This window comes from Amphiura filiformis, chromosome 14 (genome assembly GCF_039555335.1).
Source record: "Amphiura filiformis chromosome 14, Afil_fr2py, whole genome shotgun sequence".
NCBI classification, from domain to species: Eukaryota; Metazoa; Echinodermata; class Ophiuroidea; order Amphilepidida; family Amphiuridae; genus Amphiura; species Amphiura filiformis.
This window is the reverse complement of record NC_092641.1, coordinates 33,484,743-33,501,522: the sequence shown is the minus strand read 5'-3', so window position 1 is coordinate 33,501,522 and position 16,780 is coordinate 33,484,743. Positions and strand designations below refer to the sequence as shown.

At 37.5% G+C, this 16,780-nt stretch overlaps 1 protein-coding gene and 1 long non-coding RNA gene across 6 annotated transcripts in view; one reads left to right on the top strand and one right to left on the bottom strand.

The window, feature by feature from the left end:
• Window positions 1-16,118, top strand: part of LOC140169987 (uncharacterized) — a 138,978-nt gene extending 122,860 nt beyond the window's left edge. For all 5 annotated transcript variants that reach the window (XM_072193301.1, XM_072193298.1, XM_072193300.1 and 2 more), the window contains 5 exons: window positions 1,089-1,276; window positions 2,613-2,740; window positions 5,948-6,149; window positions 6,576-6,820; window positions 12,048-16,118. In XM_072193301.1, coding sequence (XP_072049402.1) covers window positions 1,089-1,276; window positions 2,613-2,740; window positions 5,948-6,149; window positions 6,576-6,820; window positions 12,048-14,359 — 3,075 coding nt within the window. In that variant the 3' untranslated portion in view covers window positions 14,360-16,118. The remainder of the gene's footprint in view (window positions 1-1,088; window positions 1,277-2,612; window positions 2,741-5,947; window positions 6,150-6,575; window positions 6,821-12,047) is intronic.
• Window positions 1-16,780, bottom strand: part of LOC140169996 (uncharacterized) — a 216,157-nt gene that overhangs the window by 176,802 nt on the left and 22,575 nt on the right. The gene's annotated exons all lie outside the window — the stretch shown is intronic.

The following is a 16,780-nucleotide window of genomic DNA, read 5'->3' as shown; positions in this document are numbered from 1 at the left end:
AGGTACTATGAAAATAGCATGCAAATATGCTCCTTTGGTGTTTAGAGCTATTGTAAAAAGCTTAAAATTGTAAATTTAAAACAATTAAAACAGTTCAAATTCAGCTATGTGTGAAAAGTGAATTGCATTAAATGTCCACTTAACCAGTATTTCCTGTGTGAAATGTTACGTAAGTCAGTTGTATTATTGATAGCTCATGTTCTATTCATAGACTCAAGTTGACCATCATTTCCCTTGCACCAAAATTGCATGTATCAGTGTAATGTGGAGCTATCTGCTAAATCAGAACATGGGACCTATAAGTGTACACACTTAACCTTGCAAGTGATAAATCCGTAAGCTAGCCAAGAACAATAACATTTGGTATTTAAATCAATGGTAGAGAGAGTCCAGTTCCTAACTGCAACACATATTTGAATGGAGATTCCTATTTTTTTTTCAATATTGCTATATTTTGTGCTATTTTGTCGATCTCTACTATGGGACATCTTATCTTTCACTATTAAGATACTCCTAAAGTTTTTTTACACTTTACGGTGATCATAATCATGTCAGACAAATTCCTTTTCGGCTCAGATCAGATTGAGTCTTTGTTTCTCTCATTGTTAAACATTTTCTTTGAATTGTTCTATCATTGGTCATACATTTGGGAAGTACAAACAAGGCATGTCAATATCATTTGAATGTGATATATCACAATTTCAATCATACCCAAAGATATTATACCTAAAGATTACTGACACAATATTGCATCAAACATAATGCTATGGCAAATCCGCCATCTTGTTTTGTTGCTCATGGAGGCCACTTAACGTATCTGAGACCGTAATGGAACAATAATTTACGTCTTTGCAATTGAACGTTTCTTGCAGTGCTTAGGGCGCAGTTTTGGCGTAACAAGTTACACACAGAAAACAACCAACCATGCACTTTGTATCAAAGTTTGCAGGGTTTATAGGAAAAATCCGGAGGTACATGTACATAAAGTAGCTTCCATGAGCGACGCACAAACATTGAGGATTTGGTTCTCTTTGATTCTACCTCCTTGGTCATAACTGACTTTCTTGAATTACTTTGTAACCTAACAGGAAGCAGCAGTAACAGATGAAGAATGTAGGCTGGTGAAAATGCATGACACTGTACAACAGCTGCCCCCACCTCACTATCGCACGCTACAATTCTTAATCGACCATCTTGCCAAAATGGCCGCATACGGGGAACAAACAGGGATGAATACTAAGAATCTTGCCATTGTTTGGGCTCCAAATCTACTCAAGTAAGTATAATGTGATGTAAGAATTACAGCCAAATAGCAGATTTTGCCACAATACTTTAATATGGTAAATTCCTTACCAACCATCTTGCCAGAATGACCACCTATTGGGAACAAACAGGAATGAATACTAAGAATCTTGCCATTGTTTGGGCTCCAAATCTACTCAAGTTAGTTTGAAGGTGTTGCCAGAATGGTGTTACAATTCGTTATATCAAACCTAAATGAGAGTGAGTGACAGTGAGTCAACTCAAGTAACAAGAAATGTTGTGTAACTATGGTAACCTCGGAGCATAACATTTAAGTTACAAGATCTAAAATAGAGATAAAACTAAAGCATCAACTTCAAAGTTGAATCTGATAATATTGGACATCAGGTCAAAACATACATTATTGTGTCACTTGGACAGAAGTAGGGACACTACCCAGATGCCAGACATAGAGCCAATATGTCTGTATCTGTTTTCCTGTATGTGTGCATAATATCCAGATCTGATTTACATCAAACATTTAGATACAGGCAAGGGCTATCAACTGGGCATTTGAGAATGCTCTTATGTTTCTCATAACCCCAGTAAATATTTAGGCTTGTGTGATGTTTTAGTAGTAGGTATGAACTAATATGTAGTCTTTATATCTACCTCCAGTCACCAGCACTAGTTTTGAAGTTCAGCATGTGTTGCATTGGCTTAGCGTGGTTTCTTGTGTGTACATATGCGACACGCTGATCGCATGCGTAAAAGTATGTACACACACCAATTAACGCTAAGCTAACGCAGAACACGCTGAACTTCAAAGCTAGTGCCGGTGACTGAAGGTAGATATATAGACTATAGGTGGTATGAACCAAAAAGTAGTTATCTTATCGCCAATGGTGGTATACCATTAGATCGTTTTGGTGATAGGCTTCAATGTAAGGTAGAAAACACCATAAAAATCAGACCACTTAAACAAATTTCAGATTTGGTTATTAAAATCATGACAATTGTTTATTATTGTGTGATTGAAACAGGCTCATTATTTCAGAAAACAAGATTTGTAACATTTTCATGGTGTTATTTTGTTCTGCTTTGATTCATCTTGTGCTAATTTTAGTTCAATAAAATGACTTGAGCTAGTGGAGTTGAAATCCATACACCCCCTATGGAAGACATGACCTTAATCTTCCACACAAGGAGTGTGAATTTCAAATGGGGTTACCTGAATGGGTGACTCCATTTGATATCTTCACCTCCTGTATTGAAGATTAAGGTTGTGTCTTCCATAGGGGGTGTATCGATTTCAACCGGGATAGCCCTATGACTATTTTGACCATGACTCGATGTGATTTATTCTCTAGGTCAAAAGAATTGGAGTTAGCGACATCTGCTGCCTTCATGGAAATCAAAATACAAGCGACGGTAGTGGAATATTTAATACGCAATGCACATCTGATATTTAATGATAAACTCTTCCCAGATGTGCCAGGTAAGTCAATATAAAGGGCCAAGTGGTTCTTGGGATCATGCAAAGAGTTCAGAAGCAAAATATGATGTGTTGCCTTAACCCTATGAGAACTACCTGGCGATTGGCCAAAATGAATAATGTATATGCTGTAAACAGCGCCAAACGGGCAGACTGCTGCAGAACTTTGCTGAAAACTATAGCTGTTGATACCCTATAGCTGTTAATACCATATTCACTGAATTTGAGATCCCTCCTTAATAAGCCATTTCAAAGATGTACCTTGTCTAAAATAACAACTTTAATACATACATACCATGTTTTGCATCTTACCTCTGCAAGTGTTTTGGGGGATAGTGGGAATAGGTGGGAAGGAAACCCTCTCTGTGTTTGTGTTTACCCAGAATACCTGTAAATAGGTGTCATGAACACACCCCCACCAACACAAACACATCCCAATGCCATCTTTAACACACACCCCTGCTATAGGCACAATAGAGGCCGTCAGCCTTTCACCATCTTGTGGGTACAAATGATCTGTGTGTTCATGCGTTGGTCACTACTCGCAGGGCGCAGCTTGCCACGCAGATGTTATCGCGCATCAACGCGCGGCGATTTTGCTGTTCACGCATGGAGATCGAACGACCATCACAGCGTGTACCCACAAGATGGCGGCATATGACGTCACGCTGACGGCCTCTATATACTGTATAGTGAGATATTTTTTCAGTATTAATTTTCACTATTTTAGCCATTCTGAACAGTTCTGTTGTTTCTTTATTTTCATTGCTACACATTGAAGTCAATGGGTTAAGAATGTTTTCACTGGGGTTTAAATGGGCTGTTCAGAAATTCATTATATAAAAGCACAAAAACTTGGTGAAAATTTCCAGCTATAAAGTATCTCAATGACATCATTACAGATATGCCCCAAAGAATACACTAATGACTATGGTTCTCCCATCATTATAACCACATCCTATTTCCAAGAGCTACACTATATATTATGCAACATATCCAATGAAATATATATTACGCAACATATCCTCATTGCCAGATTACATCTAAATTTATTAGTTCGATCAGATTTGAACACTTCCTCGTAAACTACTTCAAATGGCTGTGGCATAGTTAAATAATTTGGCAGATCGCCAGGGCTGCTACTGTTGGGACTCTTTAATTTGATATAAAATAGAGGGCACATCACCATTGCACTTCATGAAGTCTTCTTGATTAGAGTTTCATTGTGAAAAGAGAAATTCAATTTCACAACTTGTCAGTAATATATGACCATCCATTTACTATAAAAATAGAATAGAATCCATCAAAAAACCTGTTTCTGTGTTGGGTTATATAAAGGGCATAAAAAGTTATAATAACATTCAAATACATCTTTGAAAACTTGGTACAAAACAATCTAATGTATAAATATTAAGTTTTGACAAAATCTTTTGCAAAAATATTTTACAATAAAATTTTGACAACATTTAAAAAAAAATTGTGTTTTTTCATATAAAATGTTTCAACATGACCTATATGTGACCTGACATTGACATGTCATTCAAACATTTTGTCTAAAACCAAAACATCTTTATAACATTTTTGTGTTTGCTGAAAAGTACATAATCACAAGCATACAAATCATAACGCAAATAAAAAGCTAAAAAACAACACCAACAAAACCCCCTCCCACACACTCTTCCCCACACACATAGGTAAGACATGTCCAGAAACTACAGATTACTCATGTTTGGCTTCAATTATGCATGTATATTTGAATTGTTTTTAAAAAAACATTTTCTATCTGCAAAAAAAATAAATAATATTGGACCAGTCAATAATTCATAATTCTGAAGTTAAATTCCCATATTTTTCCAAAATTTGAATTCCATAATATTGGACTATGCCAGCCAAACCCACAAGACGTGGCACACTTCACAAGAAATGAAATGGGCCACTGACCACTATGTAATGGGGAAACATTATAATTGGGGTTTATATTTATGTAGGTAAGGAAATATGGGATTATGGCTTAAACCTATCATTGCTCATACAGTGCCTAAGTCATGGGTAGATTAGATCCTTGTGCAATCTCAGCAGGTGTGTTCTAACCTTAGTCATGCTGATGTTTTGCATAAGGTGACATTTTAAAACCAAATTTATAAAAAGAATCAAGAATTTTGCATTTTTTTGCTGATATTTAAAGTATGTATGCAAAATGCTTTCATATGAGTACAAACATACCTAGTATTGGTTAAGTGGTTCTTAAGTTGATAGTTACGGTTCTGAATATCAAAGCGTCGTTGCGCAGGAAAAACCTCCTTTGTGCATGTGGCCCCTGAACATGTTTAAAACAATACTTCCAGCAGGTTACATAGCAGGTTTTGCTTTAAACATGTTCAGGGCCAATGACACATAGGAGGGTTTATCCTGCTCAACAACAAAAGACTCGTTAGTGTGGTGACATTGAGACATGTGGTAATTGAGGCACCTGTTCCAAGTGGAAGTAGGTTCAGCTGAGTACATCATTATTAGAAAATTAATTGTTGACAGCGGATTATGCTGATAATTGGTCATTTTCCCTTGTTTGTAATAATAAGATGGATATGATGTGTGTTTGTGTCAAGGTGATGTAAATGGATCCAGTGCTCTTTTTTTAAAGGTGTTTTTTTTTTTTACTATTCACTGAATATAAATCTGATTAAGTGAAAAAATAAATTCCAACAAAAATCATGCACGTAACTGGAATTTACAGGACTCAAAATGTATTTAGGTGTATGTGGGAGATATGTGTCTGTGGGTGATATGTGTTCTGGTGTATGTGGGAGATATGTCATGTGTCTTAATTTTCTGTATGTCTGTCTGTCTTTTATGTGTATTTCTATCCACAACAGTACTGTCTCTCTGTTTTGACCATTGATGTTTTTTGTTTTGTTTCTGTGTATCTCTAATAATTCAATTTTCTTTCTTACGTACTTTTTTGTACTTTATTGCATCTCCAGCTGTAGTTAAAGCCTCTGTTACCAACATATTGTAAATGGGACATTTTTCTTGTCACATACGCACGTAGCACAGCTACTGCAAAAATCAAAATGTGGGAATGTTCTTTCAAAATCACAAATTTTAAAATGAGCAAAGTAATTCAAAATCAGCCAATCGCGACAAATTGCATGTGTGAAACTGACCATTTTTACCATAAATTGTGTGAATCGTTTTTCTATTTTCAACCAGGAATCGGTCAGGAGATGCGGAGACCCAAATCACTGGTGCTATCAACTCCCACCAAGCTTCTGTCACTAGAGGAAGCCCAGGCTAGGAACACATTATATACAGAAGGGGACGATAAACCCAAGTTTATAGAAGTTGGCGGTGGACCGGCTGCGTTGCCTAAACAGTACCACACCGTACTGGAATTTCCCGGTCCCAGAGAAAGGTAGGCAGTGCTTCTAGTCTACTTGTGCTAAATCAAATTCAATTCAGGAATGTAATACTCAGAGATGATAAATCAACCCAAGTTTGTGAAAGCTGGCAGCATTGGCCAAATGGCATTTATATTTATATTTAGCCAGTTTGGAAGCATTTCTGCCAGATTTTAAGCACTTAATTGTCCCAATTTTTTCCCAAATTTTCCTGCGTTTTCATCTACATTTATTCTTATGCCTGTAATCAGTGCAAGATTCATCAGGCACAGCTTGAAAGTGTGAATATTCACACAAAATACTTGCATATGCACAGGTGCCTATTTAAAGATGCAGCATAGATGTGCCTGAAACATTTTCTTGATTAAGCCAAACATTGCTGTAGGAACACACCAAGACATTATGCATAATTTATATTCTGAAAATTATCTCTCTTTCAGGAAACGTTCTTTGACCAAATCTAAAAAATCTCCGGGATGGAAGGCATTATTCCACGGAAAGCGAAGGGGACCACCAGGTGCACCCGGCAAGACAAAGCAGGCCGGGGGCATCCAGCGCATCTCATCAGGCAAACCACGCCCTCGAACGTTACGCAACAGTTTACGTTCTGTACGCAGTGCAGAGTCATTGTCATCAGCGGATTCACATTTAGAACTGAGAGGAGATTTGAGACAAGACATTCCAGGTAATTGTTTTCTTTCGTTATCGTGCAGAATTAGGCTTTAGTAGGCATTTTCCAGTTTGGATGTTATGTCATGCGAGGAGCAACACATGTATGTATGATTTTCCACACCACAAACGGCTATATAATCATTGTAGATTTGGTGTTTGATCAGTGGAAATTTGAAATAAAAAAGTATATAGCCCTTTTGAGGTGGATGGTCAAAAATCAAATTTGCAATGCTTCAGTTGGGCATAAAGAACTCTTACACATAACATTATATATTACTGCATAAAGTTACTAACAAGTAACATTTGTAAAGAGACACTTAGAGGTCGCCAAATATCTCTGTTTCAAACTTTTTATCCTCTTTCCTCCTACCCTTCCCATCCTTCTGCCCCTTTTTGGCTTGTGTGGTGCTCCTGCCCCCAATGATCAGTACATGGATAGGTGGACAAGTGGACCAAGGTATATGTTACAGAGGACCTTTCAGTGTCTCTTTATATACACTTTTAACATTTGCAACCATCAACATATAATTCATAAATTTGACCACTGTTAAATAGTATATGCACTATTAATTCTTAACACTTCACCACTTCAAAACAATTTACTGATGATAAATAGTCTTAGAAACTCTGCATCTATGCAGTAATTCATTGTAATAAAAATCAGAAATTCATGTTGACAATGTAAAGAGGCAACCCTTAACATCACTTATCTTAGCCACAATGCGGATGCTCTCCTTTTCCATTTCTTTGATCAACAACATAATTAGTAAGTTGCTATTAGGATGTAATAGATGAAGTTGCAAAAGACAAAATGGTTTCCAAAATGGCTGCCACTTTAATTTCTGATTATTTCTTCTAGCTTATATTTGCTTTTGTAGTTAGTTCAAAACCTTACCATATAGTTTTATGCTTCTGCTGCTCTTTCCTAATTTATGTTTTATTCTGTGGAAATCAGTTCTACATAAACTTTGAATTTTAATGAGGTCAAAGGTTAAAATAAGAAGCGCATCCTTTTGCAGTCAAGTTGGTTTTTACCTATTAAGTCTTCAAAGATCCACAGAGCTGCAAATCTTCGAAGTGATGTGTTTTTAACATTTAACAAAAACAATACTTTCAAATATATGAATTTTCAGATAAATTTGAACTCTGACCTCATTAAAATTCTGCTAATTTCAACAGACTGCATCACATCTTACGCTTATTTTTTTCTGTTTGCTGTATATTTGTTTAACAGCCAGCCTTGTAGCAACTGAATTTGGCAGACATGGTCGGTCGCCATCTTTGACAACTTTATAGCGCACCGCAATCAAGGGGACACATACAAGAATGGAAAAAGTGTGCAACTTATTGCATGCATTGTTCTTGTTGATAAATTTTTGATTCGGGAGGGTCCAAAATTTATATTCCGAAAATGTTGTTAATTAATGGCTAATTTGTGCATTTGTCAAACTCTGTGTTTGAAATCATGATTTTGGTGATACTTTTTGTGAGTGCCTTTCTGTTTCTCCTACCTTGTTTACAACAAAAATCAATATTATTTATCATTCTTTATTAGCTAAAGAGCAAACTAAAACAGTACCAACTGATCAGCAGGGGCATTTTGGATGGATCTATAAAGAATTCAAAAAGTGTTCACAACAAAGGAAAATAAATGTTAAAAACTATGAGTTAAATGTACAACAACATCCAAAATGTAGGTTTTATGAAACAAGCAACATTTCAGGAGCATAAAACATTAATCATAATTATGCAATGCTAGTGTCAGGTGGTGCTAGCCTACACTTCTTATTTTCACCATGTAAAAGGGATATTTTTATGCTTCAAAAATGTTGATTGTTTTGTCTGTTTTAGCCTGCATTTTCGGAGGATGTTGTACATAATTATTATTATACTGTTTTTAACATTCCTTATTTCAAATGTTTTCCATATTAAATGCTTAAAATTCTCTTAGAACCTCAAAAATTTATTTGAATCAAAGTTGATATTTTGCGAATTGGGTTGCCAAGCTAAGAAATCAAATTTACATTCCCCCACATGCGTCTTGCCAAAGTTGTATAATTAAAAAGAAGGCAAGTACAATATACAGGGCTGTGATTCTGCAGGATTTTTCTTGATTTCCTGCATTTTTTGACCAAAATTTACACAATTTTATTGATTTTCAGCCTGTTTGGGGCATTATAGCCCAATTTCATGCTGTTTTTAGGGTTTTCTACTACTTTCATGATATTTCACAAGCTTTGAATCACACCCCTGAATGTAACCAGACATATCAGCCAACCCAAGAGCAACACAAAAAGAAGTGAATTTTCATGTTTTTCTGCCAACTTTTAGTAACAGTGATACATATGAGAAAACAGTTTGATTTTTGTTCACATCACTAAAATCAGAGCATTGCTCCTTTAAAATTGTTATTAGTTTATATAATATATGTGACCAGATCTGATCAGGCTAAAGTTGGCTATAAATGAAACTGAGATATAGGCAAATAAAAGTGAGAATAAAAAACAGAAGAAAATGGATGTATAAAAGGTTTATAACTTTTCAACCAAGTATTCAAGAGATTTGTAGATTCAACACCAGTTAGTGTTGGTTCTGAGGAAGCTAGAAATGGTAGTAACTCAATTTTCAAAATTTCTGACTTTGGCCTGAGTGGATCAGATCAGGTCACATATTATGATTTTGAACAAACATACACTGTGCATTTGAACTCTTATTAACTAACAAGGCATCTGACATGCATCCTAATCATGTTTAACCACCATCTATTTGTGTCTTCTTATTAAACTGAGCAGAGCATGTAATTCAATTAATTTATTTATCAATTCAATTCAATTAATTTATGATTGACAAATCCAAATTTACTCACTGGCTGAAAGGCTTTTGTCCCCTGGCTTTTGACCCCTGGGTTCCATTTTCTGTGGGATAGCGTGGTCCATTTTGCATCCTTCGGTTGCTTGGTTCTTCTAAGTAGTGGATCCTATCCATGGTCTGTGTATATGTGGGACATTAGAGATTACTCTCTAGACCACCGATCCACTTCATAGAAGAACCAAGCAACAGAGTGATGTGGAAAGCATCAAGAGTATCGGATAATCCCGCAGGAAAAGATGATCCCAGTTGTCATTCTGAAGAAGCTGTCAACCAAGATGACAAAAGTCTTTGAACAGGTAGTAATTATGTTATCTGGTCTCCTTCAGCCCAGTTAGTCTGTAAAGTCACTTTAGTATATAATGTTAAAACTTTATAACCCAGAAATGTATTTCCTTCTGAATTTGGTACATGTAAGTCTTAATCTGATATACTTATTCATTTAACAAGTTTGTTGCTACTTCTAATGATATACTAATAATGAATGTGATATCTTGGTTGCTTGCAATGCCTGTTGATATGATTGCCTGGGAATAACACTGGTACAAGTTTGTTATTGGGCTATTCCAGTTGAAATACTTACACTCCCTGTGGAAGACATGACCTTAATCTCTCACACAGGGAGTGTGATTTTCAAAGGGGCTTCCTAAATGGGTGGCTCCATTAAAAAATCAACACCCCCTGTGTGGGAGATTACAGTCATGTCTTCCATAGGGGTGTATGGATTTCAACTGGAAGAGCCTGTTGTTGGTATAAGTTCTAACAGCGTAATCTACCAAACAGATGAAGTTGTTACATCATATATTTGTGAAATCAATTTTTGAGTTATTGCCAAAATGACTGTAGAAGTTGTTGAAGGTTATCCATGCCACCAGCAACTTTTGGAAGGTCTGTTCATACTTCACTGCATCTGTGTTGCACTACCGCTATATAGATTATTTTCTGCCACAACTCAACTGTGCTACAAATCCTGTTAAAACTAATTTAACTTTATTGCAATACTGCAATGCGGGCAACACAACTCACAACAACGCAGATGCAGTGAAGCATGAACAGACCTTAAGTCCGATTTTGATGAGATTTGCTGCAAAATTTAGGTCTAAAAATGGTAGTTGATGAAATGTTAACATTGAGGTATTATCACTTAGCTCAGTAACCAACTAGCTGAGTAACCAAGCTAACATTCTTATATCATTTATATAATAACTTTATTGCACAGTTATGAGATTTTATAATAAACACATCAAAAGAAATAAGTCCCCCTCTGAACATGTCGTCATAACATTGTAAGGTTTCGTTTTGTACCAATAAAATTTTGAAATAATTATATGACTGTTTACTAAGTGCTGTGTGAAAATGAGAGATTTCCATGACTTCAGGGCTGAATGAGTCTAAATTGAAGGCAAAAACTGCCCTTTTCAAAAGTCACAAAGTAGGCCTATGCTTGTCACAAAAGTTGATTCATGGCTTGTTACTAATGGAAAACCCCATGTGTTTTAAGTGCAGTTTAAAATCATCACCAAGTGAACATTTACTGTAATGTGTATCGATTCTTGATCATTCAGCCATGCAAATCCCTGTGGTGCAGAGCTGAGCACAGTGAGTTGTAAGATGGCCAGTTCCATTCCTTGTCCTAATACACCTTGCAGTTAACAAGCATAGGCCTACTTTGTGACTTTTGGAAAGGGCAGTTTTTGTCTTCAATTTGGGTTCATTCAGCCATGAAGTCATGGACATCTTTCATTTTCACAAAACACTTAGTAAACAATCATATAATTATTTCTAAGTAAGTTTTATTGGTACAAAGTTTTACTTTACGATGTTATGACGAAATTTTCAGAGGGGGACTTATTTCTTTTGATGTGTTTAGTAATTTCTCTTACTCCGTTTTTATGCCTGTACCTCAATTTCACAATTGCCACCTTTGGCCTGATAGGATCAGATAAACATTATCAGCACAAGCAATGGGCTATAGTCTGTCTCCTCTCAAATTGAGAGTAACACCATGTTGTATTTCAAAGTGGCAGATTCAAATCACGTGCTAGAATCGCGATTTGTCTGTACACTGGCGACGCAACCTCGTAAATGTGTTAATTTGAATCTGCCACTGCAAAATCCAACATGACGTTACTCTTAACTTGAGACGAGACAGACTATACGTTGTACAATCAGGTATGCCACCCAAAATCTGTGCTTTATTCCGTTTGTGATGCACTGTATGCAAAAAAATTAAAAAGCATCGGGCAGAAGTGGCACACTGTACAGTACCAAATAATGCTCCTAACAGTGGCATTGAGCTTGATTTCACCAAATTTTTGAACAACTTTCATGTCATCCATATAATAAATTTATCCTTTTTGTGTGTTTTTCAGAAATGAGGAGAAACTCGGTGGCTTGTCCGGAAGATTCCACTCTCCAACGAGCTTCTTCACACAACTCCTTCTTTGAATTAAGTCCAGCTTCTGTCGCCGCAGCAAAACAAGACTTCCTTCATGCTGCTGCTTTAAAGAGAAACAAAGACGGCTCAGAAGACGAAGATGAAATTTTTGTGGATGCCAGGGAGACCTTTGAAGAGCCACATTTTGATGGTTGCAGTCCATTGTGGATTGATCAGAGTGGCAGCAGCATGGAATCGGTGAGAACTCCACAAACTCCAGGTAGTGCGTCCCCCCGGGATGTTTCCATGGGGGATAGACACCGCAAGGAAGTCAGCGCACGGACAGTTATGGAGGAGACTCAGCAGGAGATAGAAAGGTTGAACTCGCCGACGAGGCACGGACACATAGCGGTGGGACATAGCGTGAGTGTGGGTGTCGCGAGATCACAGCCAATCAGTGCTCCAAGGAGGGAAATCAAAAGTACCCGCCAATGGATTCATCACCTCACGAGTACATCGCCAGTTGATGATGTAGAAATGATGGAAGTATCAAAGCTGAGTCCCAGGTACAGACGGAAATACACCGGTCCAGAGAGTCCTACCTCAAAACGTGGTTCCGTGTTTGATAAGATCTCAAGGGCTGTGTCTATGAAAGCAAAGCCTAAGGCTAAGCGGACGTCTAGTGTAGGGGAGTACACAATGGAATCCAAAGGGGTACAGAGTCTACCAGAGAATGATGAAGAGTTAAGCACAGGGATATCAAAGGTGCTTGTGACTACTCATGGTACGGATTCGCAGGTGAGCGAAGATAACATACACATGCGTGTGCATGAAAACTCTGGATCATGTGAAACGCAAGATGCTAATGTGCAGACGCTTGATGACTTTGCAAACTTTGAGGAGAACGCTAACGAGATTAACGAACTTGCAATATTAGGTAATTTAGATGATGCATTATTAGGGTCTACAAATGCGCGACCACGATCAATGGCTGCCCGGATGTCTCATATAAGTACAGATTCGGATCCATTCGGGGATAATCCGTTCAATGAGGACAAGATTAGTTTGGATAATGTCATGTTAGAGTATGATAACATTTTTGAAAAGTACAGTAATCGAGCTATCACACCAGATTTTGATACTAACACTGATGCAGGCTCAAGTACAAGTAGGACTGCATCTGGTAGTATATCCTCGGATCATTCAGAATCAATGAGCCACACCTCAGTAGGTGTTGGTCCTGATAGCTATCAACCAATCCCGGATCTAGTATCGCAACTGAATTCAAACTGTAACCACTCGCGTCAGAGTAGGCGCAAAGGCAACGGGGCCAAGAAATCAGTGAAATTTGATTTGAACACTACGGATTGTGGGCCAAAAGAAAGTGCCGCTTCCCCTTCTAGAAAACGGTATGAAAGCAAAGCTCAAGCTCAATCCCATCACCCCTCTGGTGCAATATCAAAGCCAGTCTCCCTTGCCTTCCAGAATGATCAAAACGAAGATTCGTCGCCAAGCTGCGACGACATGGAGAGCGAGCAAATATTTGCCCGATTCAGCAAAGAAATGGCGGTGCCGGAAGCGAGCAAAGCCTCACCTGAAATAGATCAATTAACGCCAGATACACTAGACGAAAGAACTGACCAATTACAAAGAGACTTTGCTCTTCAGCAGCAGCAACTTGATCCAAACGCGCAAGTGAGTATAGGTGTCCGCGGTAGGAATGATAGTTCTGAGACAAACAACTCCGAATCGATTTCCGATTCCACTGTAAATAGCAACACTATAGACATATCAGTATTGCCTGAAATAGAACAACCTGTGTCGCCGACGAGCAGCATGTTTAGTCAATCTCCGCCTTCGAACGGTGGGTCGTTCAGCATGGAGCCACGAACGCTTGACTCGCCCGATAAAGTCTCACCAGAGATGAGTGTAATCAATCCAGATCTCTCGCCTCAAGATGGAGTTTTTGAGGATAAGAGGGTGGGGGAGTTGAAGGTAAAAAGCGAAGGTGCTTGCTCTGAGCACGATGAAGAGAAAATACCTACTTTGTCACATGAACAGTGTCCTGAAAGATCCGAACTGGATGAGGATTTTGTGGCTTCCCCTATTGATTTAGAATCTGGTGGAAATCCTTTGTTGCAAGAAAATGTTGTTGCCTCATCACAAGAGGATGAAGTGGCACCCTTGCAAGACAATGTTGTTGTGGAGGAAGATTGTAATGAAGAACCTCTTGCATCTCCAGCTCTAGAAACAATGTCACAAGACGATGTTCTTGAAGATTGCAATGATTTACGGAAGAGTCGCTAGTATCGCCCACATCTGATGTAGTAGTGCAAGACGATCTTGAGGCAGATTTGCCAGAAGAGTCGGTTCAATCACCGACATCGGTATTGATGTTGCAAGATGATTTTACAGAAAGTACAGACTTTCAGGAAGAATCACTAGCATCCCCATCAGATTTGATTCCCTGTTCCCCAGTTGTTAGCGAAATGGTGGTGGATGAGTCCACCAATGACGATGCCACAGACGCTGCCTCAGACATGCATTTTGAGGAAAGCAGCGACACGTTTCCAGTGCGGACGAACGAAGACTCAAGTAGCACTTCAGACGTGATAGAATTATAGTAATGTGCAATGTAAACTAGCAAAAATACCAGTTAGGCCAAAAACATTTACAAGGTGAAAATATGAAGCAAAAAAGTATATCCAATATATTGTGAAGTATAATATTTAATTTAATAACAAAGTCAAGATTTGATGTAAATTTCCTTGCCTCTCTTGTAGTAAATTAAGCTGTAAATTTGTATCAGCACTTCAATGGTGTAAGGCAGACGTTATATTGCCAAGATCAAATAATGTATGTGTATGCAGGCTGCAGAAATACTAGACTTAAAGCATAGACCTGAAGCTGTAAGCTCTCCTCTCAGCATAAAAAGAACGGTCAAATTATGCAAACATTTTAAAATTATGCCAGAAAAGTAAGGTGTAACAAACATTTTCGAAATCCATATTTTTGAAGCTTTTCCCAAAGCAAAACAAAACAAGAGCACTGTTTTGTTTTCCTTTTTTCTGGCACATTTTGTTGATTCTTTAAAATGAACCTTTTTAAAACTTACGAAGTAAAATTGACTATTTTTATTTACTTAGACTGTCATCTTATGGAATGATTTCAGTTGGTAAGAATATTAGGAATTGATTGTTAAACACAATAAGATAAGTATAACATATGGGTCTCCTTGGAGCCACATGCTTTGTCTATGGGACCAAAATAGCATCAATCTGGCTTTTTTTTTTTAGCATAAGCCCGAAATCAAACAGAAATTAGCATCTTCAAACTTGTGCATGTAGTACATAGCGTGGACAAGCAGTATAAAGTATTACTCACATATCGCAAACAAGCAAGCACTGAAAATATAGGCTTGCTTGCTGAAACAATCCAGAGTTGCCCTATTTATCCTCCATGATGAAAACATGGCAGGCAGAATTGTATGTTCTCCCCATCAACTTCCATGTTGTCATAATGAATTTTAAATTGTAACTCCAAATGAAACTGATCTGGCATATCCTATAACATAATGACTTCTAAACCATCTCTAAGTACCAAACAATTTTTGTGTTGGATGACATGTTTGTTATCGACAATCCTCTCTGTAGCATTCCATTTCTTGATCATTTTGTGGTATTCCTCTACTGATTTGACACTCAAGACCCCAAATGATTTAGGCTCTTTTCAAGCACTGAGCTTCTGTATACAAGGGTAAGACTTTGAAGGATGGCACCAAGATTTAGGATGAGAAGTTTTTGATATAAATTTGAGTTCAAGTTTACGGTTAAAAGAGTTTTAAGGCTGTAAGTAGTGGGAGAGAGGATTAGCAATAGGGTTGGGATCAGGATTAGGGGTGTTGGTGACATCCTTTATTGTAGAGTCCCTTCTATATAAATCTGAAAAGAAAGATCTATCAAAACGCTTTTTACTATAAGCTTTGACACTGTGATTCCTGTTGAAATCCATACATCCCTATGGAAGGCAGGACCTTAATTTCCCACACAGGGAGTGTGAATTTCAAATGGAGCCACCCATTCAGGTGAACCCCTGCTTGAAATTCACACTCCCTGTGTGGGAGATTACAGTCATGTCTTCCATGAGGGTGTATGGATTTCAGCTAGATTAGTCCATTACTGCTCTATATCGTGAATTACAACTCGCACACCTTTAATGTGAATGGATTTAAACATCAGTAATGTACTTTTGCTGGAATAAATGCTAGCTGCTCGTAAATTTCAATATGATGATACAAAACCTTAACATTAATTACATCAATCAATTCATAACTTGTTGGTTCCATTAATAGTATGAACCTAAAGCCCATAATATAACGGACAATGGTACTACCTGCTGTGTGCAATTATTGCTTTCGTAAGGCCTCCTCCTCCCATAGGCTTTTCTTGCCCAAAATAACATTAAACTTGGATTGAATTTGGTGTGTCTATTGTCACAGGACCATGTTTCAATACTAAAATACTGTTTTGGGTATCCCATTTCTTTATCTCTCTGTCTAATTATAGCTTAAGCGTATAATCGCTGTTAAAAAGAGACAAAAAAATAACCAGTTGCTGTCAATTGGTTTAAAAATTGGGCTATTCCAGTTGAAATCCATACAACCCCTACGGGAAACATGACTTTGTTCCACACTGGTAGTATAAATCTCAAATGGAATTACCTGAATTG